The sequence below is a fragment of the Sinocyclocheilus rhinocerous genome, unplaced genomic scaffold (assembly GCF_001515625.1).
Source record: "Sinocyclocheilus rhinocerous isolate Xijiao unplaced genomic scaffold, SAMN03320098_v1.1 scaffold1140, whole genome shotgun sequence".
Lineage (NCBI taxonomy): Eukaryota > Metazoa > Chordata > Actinopteri > Cypriniformes > Cyprinidae > Sinocyclocheilus > Sinocyclocheilus rhinocerous.
This window is the reverse complement of record NW_015652168.1, coordinates 317,831-332,636: the sequence shown is the minus strand read 5'-3', so window position 1 is coordinate 332,636 and position 14,806 is coordinate 317,831. Positions and strand designations below refer to the sequence as shown.

Genomic DNA, 14,806 nt, shown 5'->3' with positions numbered 1-14,806 from the left:
TTTGGAAAAGTACTAAAATTGTTTATCATAAAAAAAATAAATGAATAAAAAAGTGTCCTGAAAGTATTGAGTTTTTACTTGCTCACCAATGGATGCTCTGCAGTGAATGGGTGCCGTCAGAATGAGAGTCCAACTAGCTGATAAAAACATCACAATAATCCACATCTTGTAACATAAAAAGCTGTGTCTTTTAAAATTTAAGTGTAATTTAATTTACCTTTTCAATTTTAAGTTCATAATCCATAATAATCACTCTCCTGTGAAAAAGTCCCTGATGTTGTCTCACATCAAAATGCAAATGACATATTTGTTTAGAAACTGTTTTAACTTGTAAACATTGCTTGATCTGTGCAAATTTCTCTCCTGATTCAGACAAGATGACTTTCACTAAACTTTCACTGGAAAAAGCAATTTTATGCATTATTTTTAGTTGGATGCGATGGTTTGAGGTTAAAAACAATCAAAGTTATTGTGATGCTTACATCAGCTGTTAAGACTCTAAGTCTGACGGCACCCATTCACTGCAGAGGATCCATTGGTCAGCAAGTGACGTAATGCTAAATTTCTCCAAATCTGTTCAGATGAAGAAACAAACTTCAAAAACTACAAAAAGTACATTTCCAGTCTATTTTCATTTTTGGATGAACTATTCCTTTTCTATCCTAATGATATTAATATGATTAGTTGCATTTTATTATTTACACGAAGCATTGTTTTTGTTGTTGTTTTCCTTCTGTCTAAACAGAACGGACCTCTGGCCCAATTTTGGCTTGTGACTCACCAACTGAAAGCTTCACAACATGGACAATATCACAAGCCATGGTCTACATGGTTAACGTGTTTAATATGCAGGTTATGATGAGGAGATGATGTCAAAAGATGAGAAGGACAAAAGGTGCTCTCCTTTTGTTACACTCCCTTTGGCCAGCTATTAATGAAGCACTCTACTGTCTGATTCATAATAAACACAATGGCGTGTTCTTACAAGCTCTCAGATTTCCCGGATCACATCAGATGGGCATAAACGCGAAGGATAGAAGCAGAAAGGATAACATCTTTACTGCTCCAGATCCTTTGTTATATCTTGAAAAGGAGCTGCAATTGGCTTACATTAAGGAGGACGTTGGAAATATGGAAACGTTCATTTAAAGACATGTAGCAGTTGAACAAAGGGGTCCTGGCCTACAAATAGCCCTGATTTATTTTACTCTCATGCTGCATTCATAAAAGTGTTCTATATATAGGAAAATTAGGAGTTTTATCCTCTAAGATGAGCTCAGACTGCACTGGCATGACAGAGTGTCAACCGAGAATACATACAAAACTATAACACTTACACACAGCACTCCTCTTATGTAATCTGTGAGTCTTTTCATATTTTCCCACTGAGAACTGTATAGGATATTACTACAGTTTAGAGATGGTGTTCTGTTTACAAGAGTGTTTTCTGAAACCATAATCATTTCTCCCCTACATTATGTAAAAAATTCAGTTTTTTTTTCCGTTTTAATGTGACCTTTATAACAAACTGTTAGTTTTTATAAAGTAGTTGAAGAAACACCCACACGTGTTTTTCTGCAAAACTATTTTGGCTGTTATTCCAGCCAATACTTCAACAGCAGATCTAGGAAATATTAGGGTATAACACATATACACGTATAGCAGGACTTATAACACATAACACTGAGTTCTACGTGCGCACACCAAACATATTTGTGACCCTGAAGCACAAAAGCAGTCTTAAGTCGCTGGGGTATATTTGTAGCAATAGCCAACAATACATTGTATGGGTCAAAATTATCGATTTTTCTTTTATGCCAAAAATCATTAGGATATTAAGTAAAGATCGTGTTCCATGAAGATATTTTGTAAATTTCCTACCATAAATATATCAAAACTTAATTTTTGATTAGTAATATGCATTGCTAAGAACTTCATTTGAACAACTTTAAAGATGATTTTCTCAATATTTAGATTTTTTTGCACCCTCAGATTCCAGATATTCTAATAGTTATATCTCAGCCAAATATTGTCCTATCATAACAAACCATACATCAATGGAAAGCTTATTTGTATAAATCTCCACTTCGAAAAATTGACTGGTTTTGTGCTCCAGGGTCACATTTGTTGTGATATTAGCAGAGGTCTGCAGACTTCGATACAGTAATTCAAACAGAAAATTCCATAATGAGGTCGATTGAAATTACTTTCTTGATTTTAACTCACATATTTGCAAACATTTCCTGGAGCTCAAAACGTGAGGTTCAAGAACAGTCACCTATTGTTTCTGGCATAAGTGCATAGACTTTTTCCCCCCATTATTTTTTTTCTAAATTTAACATTTAAATCAGATTTAATAAAAATAGAACATTTTCTCACACCCCCCAAGGCTCTATGTTAAACTTTAATTAATTTTGAGACATCATTTTTCATCTGCTTGCTTTGAGTCAATAATAATCCTTAAAACAAAGTAATAATCCCAATAAATGACATGATTTTCATTTTATTGTTTTTCAAAATGCATATAGTATCTACTGATGTATATAATAGTTTTGCATTAATGAGAATAGTGTTACTGCTACCTATCACTAATAACGTCGGTCTAATGCGCATGCGCCCTCTGTCTTCACATGAGAGAACTGCACTGACATTCCAAGCCGAATATCTTTGAGTCGCTCTTCCTTGAGTCTCATGCACTCAGCCAATCTGAATGCGCTGACGAGGAGAGGCAGGATCCCAATATTTAACTCTCAGGGCACTGATACATCTACACCTGTCACTGGCTGCTCCTCGTGAAGAACTAATGCACTTTATCTCCCTCTTCACATACTGAAGATATCCACACACGGCACTGCTGGTCCGATATCCGTGCGGTTCTTGAGAAGTCACAACGGCGATTTCCTCGTGTTTTGTCATTATTTACCGGGACATGCGCTTTATCATGAACCTGTAAGGATGCGACAGGACATCTGAACCTCACCTGAAAACAAAAAACGCAACTATGCCGAAAATAAATCTTCCTTGATACATCTGGAAACAGCAGGATGCAGAAGAAGATTTTCGCACCTATTTGAACATGGATCTCCCATCATAGCGAGGATTACAGTTGGACACCACATGCGCCCCTGAGTCTCTTTATTATAACCTGTGTCGTATTGTGGCAAGTGCTTTATGTATATAATTATGATCCTCTTCCGTAAATTTCGCGTGTTGATTTTAATGGTGTTTCTCGTCGCCTGCACCATGCACATCATGATAGACCTGTTACCCAAGCTGGAGAAGCGCGCGGCGGGCTCGAGCTCCAGCGCTGGAGGTGGAGGCGGCTGCTCCTGCGCTCACACACCGGGCGAGGAGCCGCGATCCTGGGCCAAACAGCGCCCCAGAGCCGCCGCCTCCGAACCGGGCTGGCCTAATAAACACTCTTTGAGATTACTGCAGGATTTCAGCAATGAACCCAACTCCAACCTCACTTCGCACTCACTGGAGAAGGTGACGGAGAGAGCCGAGTCTGAAAAGAGAGTGAGACAGCTGCAGCTGGGCTCGGAGGAGAGAGGTTTGATGAGAGATGCAGCGAGCGGACAGAAGCAGAGAGCTGGCCAGGGTTCCTCCAGACTGAAGGCGCTCTATGAGCATCCCCTCTATAAGCCGGACCTGCCTCATCTCTCTGAAGATGACAGCTTGTTCAACCTCAACAGTGATGTCAGATTCTACCCCAAAGCTGCCAGGCAACAAGAATGGCAAGTGCTTCTTTAAACCTGGCGTAAAACACATACTGTTTGTATGTTTAAAAATGAGCTTTGGAGTCCCGGTTATGTGCGTAATTATAAAGGACCGGGTGCTATCGGGTGATGTTGAACATGACTTATATTAGGCTACTTTGGAGAAGATTTCATATTTCAAACAAAGATGTTTTTCTAAAATCAGTGTCAATAAACTGCAGGTTCCATTGAGACAACCACATATAGTCTAGTGTGACAGCATGCCTTGCTAAATGGTTCACAAGGTTTTGTTTGTTGACAAAGTCTACAGTATAACACAATAAGTTTGAAAAAATAAACCTGTGCTGAGAAACATTCCCAACTTTAAAAAAAAAATAATAATAATGTGACAACTTGTTCCAACGAGATATAAAGATAAAGAAAAGCATTGAAGGTGATTGCTCATATTTTATCCCAAAGCAGCAGGGAAAGAAGAATTGAAAGTGCTACTTTAAAAGCCATAAATATTGTTTTGCAAGTGAAATGATTTTTTTTAATATCCCAGTTATTTGCATAATTAAAATATGAATGGAGACTGGTTCTAGTTGTTGTCACAACTATGAGATTTATAAAAATCCAATTAAACAAAATATGAGTTTTCTCTTGCAGTGGGTTTTGTATGTTGTTTTTTTTAAACACAAATGTCATATTAAGATAATTGGGACAGTTTGTACCGTTTCATGAATTGTTTTGTATTTTGTGGTTTCCTGTTTAAATTCAGCTGGGAAATAAGTTAAATACTCTATCCTGTGGAGAATTACTTTTTTCACTTTAGATAGTAGATCATATTTGTGACGACATGCCCCGGTATAGTTTAGTATAGTCAAGAACCTACAGTGTGTGCCTATACAGAAGACTGATGAAAATGTGTTTATCCCAAAGTACCAGGGAAATTAAGGACTGCACAAACTAGAAACAGAGCTAAGAAAAAAATGTTTCACATCACAGGGGTCATAATTGTCTCATTCTGAGTCAGTAATAATCATAATAAAGTCAGATTCTCAATGGAAATAGAGATTAAAAGCAATAATTTAGGAGAGAAGTACACGTATTTTTAAATCTAGAGGTAAAAATAAGAGGGCATGTGCTTTGGAAAGACATGATACTGTGGCTTGGGTGCTTTTGACTCATCGTGAGTGTTAAAAGCTTTGCTGCTAGGACTCGTCTATGTTCCTCTGGTGTGATGTGTTGTTTTCTTCAGAGCTGTCAGATGCATTAAGCTGAGGGGGGTTTTGTTGGTGTCATGCCCTTTGTTTGCTACTGTGTCCTCTCTTTTTGTTCTTCACCCGTGCTCCAGGGATAGCTTATTCTCACTGCCTTTAACCATGCCTGAATTAACTAAACATGCCTTTTAACCATGCCTCTGATCCGAATCAAGATCCAGATGAACTAAACATGAGTAGTTGAGTTAAAAGGCCTTTTTAACAGTGTTTTGCAGATCACTGAAAATGCATGTGACAAGCTTTGTCATCCAGATGCTGTCAGATTACTGTTTAATATTCCTTTTCATGTTTTGATGGGACACAATGTTTTAAAGGGGTCATATGATGCTTTTTTAAAGATCATTATTTTCTCCCTGACATGCTGCTTCATCACTAACTGCGGTTACTGAAACCACGCTTTCTTTCTTTGCGTGAACATTTGGGCGGCGTTATGCAAATCTTCCCACATCGTGACGTAGACATGTGGGGTGTGTTAGAACGAGCCGTTTTAGGGGGGCGTGGCAGAGTCTTAACTTTGATAAAGAATATCTCTTTGGTTTTGAGACTTTAGTCTTTGCAACTTCAGGGATCTTATCTATGCACAATCAGCTTGTAACACTCCAAAGAGAAAGGAAAACTTGAAATCGCATCATATGACCCCTTTAATAGACTGAACTCATGCTTGTGTGTTCAGGTCAGGGGCCTCAGGGGAATGTAGTACAGCTGATGCATTCAGTCAGTCCACGGTCACCACAGTATTTTCTGACACATTCAAACATGCTCACCTTCATTTAAATGTTTTGAACAGTCCTCAAGCTGTACTACATGATTGAATTCAGTAATGGAATTCATTGCGTCTAGTTTAATACAATTTAAATAAATAAAATGTAAAACAATTTAAATACATGAAATAAAATACTGCTTTTTAGATAAATGTAGCGTAATTTTAACTCAAATGGAGCTGAATTTTGAAGCATATTAATTAAATAATAGCATTAAAAGAAAAGGTTACTTAAGTGTACTTAAAAAGAGAGTGCTGATTTTAACACCGTTTTAAAAAAGTGCACTGTGTAATAATGTCAAATTAAAAGTTTTACTTTAAAGTGCATTTTAAATCATTGTTTTAATCATCTTTTGTCTTGTTTTATGAAGTATATTTATTTAAATTGCTAACATGATAAAGCACATGTAAAGTACTTGATTATAATTTTAACTAGTATGTGTTTGATATTTAAATGTACTAAATTGCAGCTTCATCATTATAGCTGTAATTACAATTATATTTAAATACATGACAAGTTTCAATAGAAATGACATTAAAGTGTATTTTAGTTTACTATGAATGCGCGTGGTACATTCACTAGTACACTGCAGATCTATTTACAATAGAAATCATTTTGAAATTAACTAGAAAGACTTAGGTGAAGTATTCCTAAGTTCGACCAATTGCATTTAATAGAGATTTCGACTATAATACATTTTCATGTAATTGTAAGTAACTTGCAGTTAAGTGTCTGAAAACATTACACTCAGTTCACATTTTATTTTAAAGTATATTATTTCCGTAATATACTAAAAGTGTACTACCTTTTCAAAAGGGTAATTTTGACTTCTTTGATTTTGCTTTCAGCTACAAATGAAAACTGAGTCATTTCAGTTTTGTTTTATCATGTTTAAATCCATTGCACAGATTCCCCCACAAATCAGTGGAAAATGTGTACAGAATCGACCTGGGCCTAGTAATAATACAGAAATTAATCAATGTCCTGCTAGTTTGTCTAACTTACAACTGTATAGTATTATATTAAAGTAAATTAAATTATAAATGTATCAAGATTTCGTCAAAGTTTGAGGTTTCCTGTTGTCAGGCAGCATGTGTGTTGGTAGCATAGACTGTATAAAAACATGGACGTAGTGTCCGTGACGTCACCCGTAGGTTTCCGAAGAGCGTTTTTGAAGCCTAAAGTAGGCGGAGCCTGGCGTCGGCATCTTGGCAGCGCGTCACTCCCATACAATCGAAAATGGGCAAAGAGGCGGGAGCTAGTTGCTGAAACCACGCCCACTTAGCTCGACGGTGGTGACAGCAGCGGCAATCCACCTGTCACTCAAGTGGCCACGCCCTTAATTATGCAGAACTTTAAGGCTTAATATAATTTAAACGGATGAGTTATAAAAAAAATTCACCCCCCTCACAGTTGTCATGAAGGGCTAAATTAGCTATATAGACCAAAACCACTTTTTGTACCAGGCTGTAAACATATTTTTTTCTGCTGTAAAGTTGGGCGTTTTAACATGGGGAGTCTATGGGACTGACTCCCTTTTGGAGCCAGCCTCTAGCGGCCAGTCGATGAATTGCAGTTTTAGTCACTTCTGTGTTGGTTTCACGAGAGAGAGCAGGAGGTTGCCGCTTGGTTGGTAGTGACTAATGTCCTCCACCATCCTTTATCGGTAGGCATAACGAGGGGAACGCGGAGGAGGAGGAGGACAGTCCGGCAGGGGAGGCCACTGGTGAGTCATATCCCAACTGGCTCCGCTTCCACATCGGGATTAACCGATACGAGCTCTACTCCAGACACAACCCCGTCATCGGTGCCCTGCTGAAGGACCTGGTCTCCCAGAAGATCACCAGTGTAGGTGAGTTCGGCTCCAGGACCTGCTCCTGTTTAATAGAACATCTAGGCCCTGTGCTGCCATCCCAAAACCAATTATTGCCAAATGGTTTAGAGTCGTTGTAGGAATGACATGAGCCAACTAGGTCAATGGTGTGCAAAGTGTAATTGTGGTTGAATTACTGTACAATGAATTGTGGAGGCTAGATGGGCGTGTGGATGAAGAATAGGGAAACCGGGATTATTTGAGAATATTTGCCAATTACTTTTTAAAAGCATTAGATGCACAAATCACATTTTTAGTAGTAGTTAGATGTTATATGTTACATAAATTACTATCTAACATAAGATTGATATGACTTGAAAACAGGTTATTTTAAAAACACATTAAAAGTTAAAAGTGTATTCAAATTTTGCCAGGTTAAAACAAATGAATTGAATTTATCTGTGAACTATAAACCAACATTTTGTCCCAAACTAGTTAGCCCCTACTTATTTATAACTTGGCTAAATCTCCAACCCTGTTACCAATTGTGTGTAGAAAATTTAGAATTTAGAAAATCATACAATCATACAAATCTGGATCATACAAATCTGTATTGGTAAATGTCCCAATGAAGACTTATAATCTGAAAAAAAAAAACAACAACATTTAATTAAACCAAAAACATATTCAATTATACAATGCTTTAACATCAATTATTTTGGTTGGTGTCCTTATTTTTCTGATGTTTGATTGCACAAAATATATGATAAATTTCTATATTTCATAAAACGCCACAAAATCCGTGGCCCCCCTATATCCATCTTGAGGCCCCCAGGGGGCCACGACCCCCAGTTTGAGAACCACTGAATTAGGACATTTAAGTAATTTTTATAAACATGCCTTAGAAAAAAGCATTACTGGTGTGCATCTTAAGACAAAACAAAGGCACTGACATGTTTTAAGATCAGTCGGTGCAAGTTTCTTTCAGTTGAAACAGTTCAGATTTACATTTTAGTCTAGGACTAGGCTTAAGCCTTGCCTGTGAAACCAGGGGTAAGAGTTTCAGACCCTATTTTGTCCCTTATTCTGGAAAGTGCCATTTGGAAGTGTTTTATTTAGAAGCTCGTGAGGTGTACGGAATGATCTGTATAGACATGTTTATGTGTGCATGCATTCAGGCACTTGAGATGGCTAGTGAACATCAGGACCTATTTCTGTAGGCAGAATGATTGCAGAAGCGGCACACGCACACATCCTTTTATTCCCAAGAGAGAGTGTGATTGACAACTACTCTTCCTCCATTAGACTCTGAAAGTCCACCTGAAGATCTTAAGCGACTTATTTTTTCCAGTCCTGTGCAGTTTGAGACGTCTGTATTGTGATGCTCTTATAAAACAGTCTCTGATTTCAGAAACTATAACTACAAACCTCACATGCCCTGTGCTTCACGTGGTAACATCTAAATGAACTGGATTTATTTGAATTCAAAATATTATTTAATAAAGCTGACAGCAAGTCATTTGGTAACACTTTATTTCGATAGTCCACTTTAGACATTCTATTAACAGTAAGTAACTTTGCAACTACATGTCAACTAGCAGTTAGTAGAGTATTAGTAGACTGTCTGCTTAATATCTTCTAACACTTTCTTTGTCAACTTATTCTACTAACCCTAAACCTACCCTAACAGTCTACTCTGAGAATTAGTTGACATGTAGTTGACATATAGTTACAAAGTTACTTATAGTTAATAGAATGTCTAAAGTGGACTATCGAAATAAAGTGTAACCAACTTTTTTTTTTTTGTAGTTATAGCTCTGGAAATGTGCTGAAATTGTTTGCTACATTAATAAATAATATATTTTTTAAATGTTCTACCCAAGACTGATTGATCAGAAGGTACACAAGTTGGTTTGAAGGGACATTTGAACCAAAAACAAAAAGACAAAACATTTACTCAAACTCATGTCTTTTCAATCCCTCATCTTTAAAACAAAAATGAAGATATTATTAATATTATCTCGTTGTCCATCCATTAAAAGTCTATTAACAAACAGAAGTCAAGCAAGCATATTTGAGCCATGATCTAAAAGTGGATCTGTCACCCATGGCTTTTCCATTTTGGCCTAGTTTTTGTTACATAAATAATGACACGGTGTGATATGTCATGTGTTGTTGTTCATCTGAAGTTTTATTTTCCAGATTTTAAGACCTGCTAAGGACCAGATTTTTATTATTTTATTACGTCCTGATATGGAAAGCCAGGGAATTCAATAGGGTGCCCTTTCTTTTTCACATGACTGTACATCTTGGATGGCCTGAGGGGGAGTAAAGTATCAGCAAATTTTCATTTTTGGGTGAACTATTCCTTTAAAAAGTATTTTCTGATGAATAAACGTCTTATGGGTTTGGAACAACATTTTCATTTTTGGTTCGACTAACCCTTTAAGCCATAATTTTAAATTTGATAATTAGTAATTTAACAAAACTCATTCGCCCATAGATACTTACTTGTTACCCTTGGTCTCTAAGGTCATGCGTTCAGGTTCTGTCATTTCCATGTAGTTCTTGGACCAGACGAATTTGGAGTCAGCGGTGAGGTTAGAGCACTCAAAATTCAGTGAAATGACGCCGTCATCGTCAACATTCACAACTATCTCGGTAGTTCCTGTGAGAAAGAAATGGCTTGTTGGATTTTGTTGAGAGTAGTTAAGTCTTGTTGATTTTGGTTTGTTTTTAGGGTTAACCTGGATTTAAAAACAACTCTAAACAGATTCCTCATTTGCAAAAGCACCCACTGTAAAGATTATGAGATTACGTGTAAAAAGAAAAAAAAAAAAGTAATTTTCAGAGGTATATCAAGTTATTTGAAGAGAGATCATGAAGACAAATGTATGAATTGTACAGAAGAAAAGGATAATTTTAATTTATTTCACATTGATTTCAATTTTATCTGCAGTAGCTTTTTTTGCAGTACAGTAAAATTATATACTTTAATAATATATTCTTATGTGCAAACTGAATGTAATGTTCTCTGACACTTAATTGCATGTTATTTGCAATTAAATGAAAATTTATTATAGTTTAAATTTATATTAAAAGCAATTAGCTGAACTTGTGTGCTTCTTTGACCCACTTAAGTAGGACTTCATATGTAATTTCATAATTACCTCTGTCGTCTTTGAAATATGGTTAAAGTGTACTGGCGTATTAAAATATATATTTGTGATTACACATTTTTAATGATAAAGTTGTAATTTAGTACATTCAAATATATTCACTTTTCATAAAGCAGGAGAAGATATTTAACATTTTAAAAATATCACTCTTGACCCCCTATGGTACAGTAAGAATTGCCTTTGTTTATTTTTTTACAGTGTGGTTCAATGCAGCCTCTGAAATAAATAGCACTTTGCTGGAGGTAATTTTAGTCATATTAGGATTAATTAATTAAGGTTATAAATGTAGCACTTGGTAAATTACTCTGTTGTGATTGCAGTGCTTTAAAAATGACTCTAAAATAGTTTTGCTGGAAACATTTAGCAAAAACAGGGCAGATTTAATCAAATAAACAGAGCAGTTCTCCAGGGATTAAAGCAGTTTAACAATACTTATTTGTGTATGTGTAGACCCAGATACACCAGATAATAACACTAAGAGCTACGCCATTATGGCTTTGTTCCAACTGACGTGTCTCTGCTCAACTAATGAGTTCAATAAGACACACAGTGTGGTTCAATGCAGCCTCTGAAATAAATAGCACTTTGCTGGAGGTAATTTTAGTCATATTAGGATTAATTAATTAAGGTTATAAATTTAGCACTTGGTAAATTACTCTGTTGTGATTGCAGTGCTTTAAAAATGACTCTAAAATAGTTTTGCTGGAAACATTTAGCAAAAACAGGACAGATTTAAAAAAAATGAGTGTCACGCCACTGACACTTCATTTGAAGTACCCTGAGACGACCATACTGCTGTAACTCACAAATGTGCACCATAACTCGTTACTGATATTTCAACCATTTAACACTTTGACTCTCATGAACAGCAGATGGTTGCATAGCTACTCATGGGAATCTGCATGTATTCATGAGATTTGCTGACAGTCTGACAAAATGCACTAAGAGATCACCACTGCTGTTTACAAGACTGCAAAACATCACAGCTAATACATGCTTGTGTAAGTTAGAGCAAAAGCTATTTAGCATGAATGCTGGAAGAGAAGATTGTGTTAGTTTGTGTGGGTGCGTGTGCATATTGTCTTGTTTTTAGAAAGCTGGTCGGCTGTTGTTAAAGCAATTATGTTCCCTTCACAGCAATGAAGTCAGGTGGCACTCAACTGAAGCTCATCATGTCATTCCAGAACTACGGACAAGCCCTGTTCAAACCTATGAAGTAAGTTATATTGCAGTATTTCGTTTTTCATCAATGCAAACCCAAAGGAGAACCAGTTTTTCAGAATTTCCTCTGCATACGTTCATGCTAAGTGTATTTAAGAGGTGTGAACTAACCTTTTGTGTTTCAACAAAACCATGTTGTTCTGCTGTTGGATGTTGCCCAAGATTAATGTTGTCTGCATATGCAGTCTTTCTGCATGTGTAAAATATGAAAAGTGTGTTAAAAATAGAATGGGGTCAAGAAATAATGCACAAATAATTCTGACTCATCAATTTTCTAACTTATAGGCCTTAAAAGAATAGTTCACCCAAAAATGAAAATTCTATCATCATTTACTCCTGTATGACTTTGTTTCTTCTGTGGAACAAAAAGAAGATATTTTAAAGAATGTTGGTAACCAAAAGTGTATTTTGAAGAATGTTGATAACCAAACAGTTTCAGGTCCCTTTGATGGAGAAAACTACCATGGAAGTCATTGGGCCCCAAAAATGTTTGTTTACCAAAATTCTTCAAAAACATATTTTTGGTTTCCAACATTCTTAAAAATACACTTTTGGTTACCAGGAAGGACTTCATTTGTGATGAAACGCCCATATGTCCATTCTTATGAAAGTCTGTTTACCTTCCTTTGAAGGGATATCAGGGGCTGTTTAATACCTGCAGTTCTTAGGTCACTGTGAGGAAGCTTTCCATGCTTATGAAGATGTGGTACTCAGACAATCCCCCCTTTTTTTCCCAAAAAATTAATATGCATTTTACCATAATATTCATATATATACAGTGTTGGGGAAAGTTACTTTTACAACCCGCGGCAACAGTGTGAAAGTAGCCCAATTCCGCGGAAAAACCGCAGACTTGGCAACACTGCTTGGGAACTATCTGAAATAAAATACTTTTGAGCTTTTTTTGTTGTTTATTTCTAGTAATGAAAATTTCTTTTTAATACTGTTTTAGCTTTACCTATAATAACTATAATGAATTATAAAAAAATTGTTTTACCTATAATAACTATAATGAATTACGAAAAAAATGAGTGTCACGCCACTGACACTTCATTTGAAGTACCCTGAGACGGCCATACTGCTGTAACTCACAAATGTGCACCATAACTCGTTACTGATATTTCAACCATTGAACTCTTTGACTCTCATGAACAGCAGATGGTTGCATAGCTACTCATGGGAATCTGCATGTATTCATGAGATTTGCTGACAGTCTGACAAAATGCACTCTGAAAGAGATCACCACTGCTGTTTACAAGACTGCAAAACATCACAGCTAATACATGCTTGTGTAAGTTAAAAGCTATTTAGCATGAATGCTGGAAGAGAAGATTGTGTTAGTTTGTGTGGGTGCGTGTGCATATTGTCTTGTTTTTAGAAAGCTGGTCGGCTGTTGTTAAAGCAATTATGTTCCCTTCACAGCAATGAAGTCAGGTGGCACTCAACTGAAGCTCATCATGTCATTCCAGAACTACGGACAAGCCCTGTTCAAACCTATGAAGTAAGTTATATTGCAGTATTTCGTTTTTCATCAATGCAAACCCAAAGGAGAACCAGTTTTTCAGAATTTCCTCTGCATACGTTCATGCTAAGTGTATTTAAGAGGTGTGAACTAACCTTTTGTGTTTCAACAAAACCATGTTGTTCTGCTGTTGGATGTTGCCCAAGATTAATGTTGTCTGCATATGCAGTCTTTCTGCATGTGTAAAATATGAAAAGTGTGTTAAAAATAGAATGGGGTCAAGAAATAATGCACAAATAATTCTGACTCATCAATTTTCTAACTTATAGGCCTTAAAAGAATAGTTCACCCAAAAATGAAAATTCTATCATCATTTACTCCTGTATGACTTTGTTTCTTCTGTGGAACAAAAAGAAGATATTTTAAAGAATGTTGGTAACCAAAAGTGTATTTTGAAGAATGTTGATAACCAAACAGTTTCAGGTCCCTTTGATGGAGAAAACTACCATGGAAGTCATTGGGCCCCAAAAATGTTTGTTTACCAAAATTCTTCAAAAACATATTTTTGGTTTCCAACATTCTTAAAAATACACTTTTGGTTACCAGCATTCTTCAAAATATCTTTTTCGTTGCCAGCATTCTTCAAAATACACTTTTGGTTACCAACATTCTTAAAAATATCTTTTTGGTTACACGCATTCTTCAAAATACACTTTTTGTTACCAACAATCATCAAAATACACGTTTGGCTGCCAACATTGTTCTTTTTTTTTGCTTACAAACATCCTTTAAAATACAGTTTTGGTTACCAACATTCTTCAAAATATCTTTTTCGTTGCCAGCATTCTTCAAAATACACTTTTGGTTACCAACATTCTTAAAAATATCTTTTTGGTTACACGCATTCTTCAAAATACACTTTTTGTTACCAACAATCATCAAAATACACGTTTGGCTGCCAACATTCTTCTTTTTTTTTGCTTACAAACATCCTTTAAAATATAGTTTTGGTTACCAACATTCTTCAAAATATCTTTTTCGTTGCCAGCATTCTTCAAAATACACTTTTGGTTACCAACATTCTTAAAAATATCTTTTTGGTTACACGCATTCTTCAAAATACACTTTTTGTTACCAACAATCATCAAAATACACGTTTGGCTGCCAACATTGTTCTTTTTTTTTGCTTACAAACATCCTTTAAAATACAGTTTTGGTTACCAACATTCTTCAAAATATCTTTTTCGTTGCCAGCATTCTTCAAAATACACTTTTGGTTACCAACATTCTTTAAAATATGCTTTTGGTTACCAACATTCTTCAAAATATATTTTTCGTTGCCAGCATTCTTCAAAATACACTTTTGGTTACCAACATTCTTCAAAATAT

The 14,806-nt window shown here is 35.9% G+C and overlaps 2 protein-coding genes across 2 annotated transcripts in view; both read left to right on the top strand.

Moving 5' to 3' along the window:
* The first annotated feature begins 2,572 nt into the window (after positions 1 to 2,572).
* Positions 2,573 to 11,955, top strand: LOC107713952 (extracellular serine/threonine protein kinase FAM20C-like). Its single transcript, XM_016519617.1, has 3 exons — positions 2,573 to 3,737; positions 7,413 to 7,594; positions 11,872 to 11,955. The coding sequence occupies exons 1-3, from the start codon at positions 3,172 to 3,174 to the stop codon at positions 11,952 to 11,954; spliced, it is 831 nt and encodes a 276-aa protein (XP_016375103.1). The 5' UTR covers positions 2,573 to 3,171; the 3' UTR covers position 11,955.
* Positions 11,956 to 13,208: 1,253 nt separating this feature from the next.
* fam20ca (FAM20C golgi associated secretory pathway kinase a) overlaps positions 13,209 to 14,806 on the top strand; it is a 54,374-nt gene continuing 52,776 nt past the window's right edge. The window contains exons 1-2 of the mRNA XM_016519616.1: positions 13,209 to 13,246; positions 13,378 to 13,456. Of these exons, the coding sequence (XP_016375102.1) occupies positions 13,380 to 13,456 (77 nt within the window). The 5' untranslated portion in view covers positions 13,209 to 13,246; positions 13,378 to 13,379. The remainder of the gene's footprint in view (positions 13,247 to 13,377; positions 13,457 to 14,806) is intronic.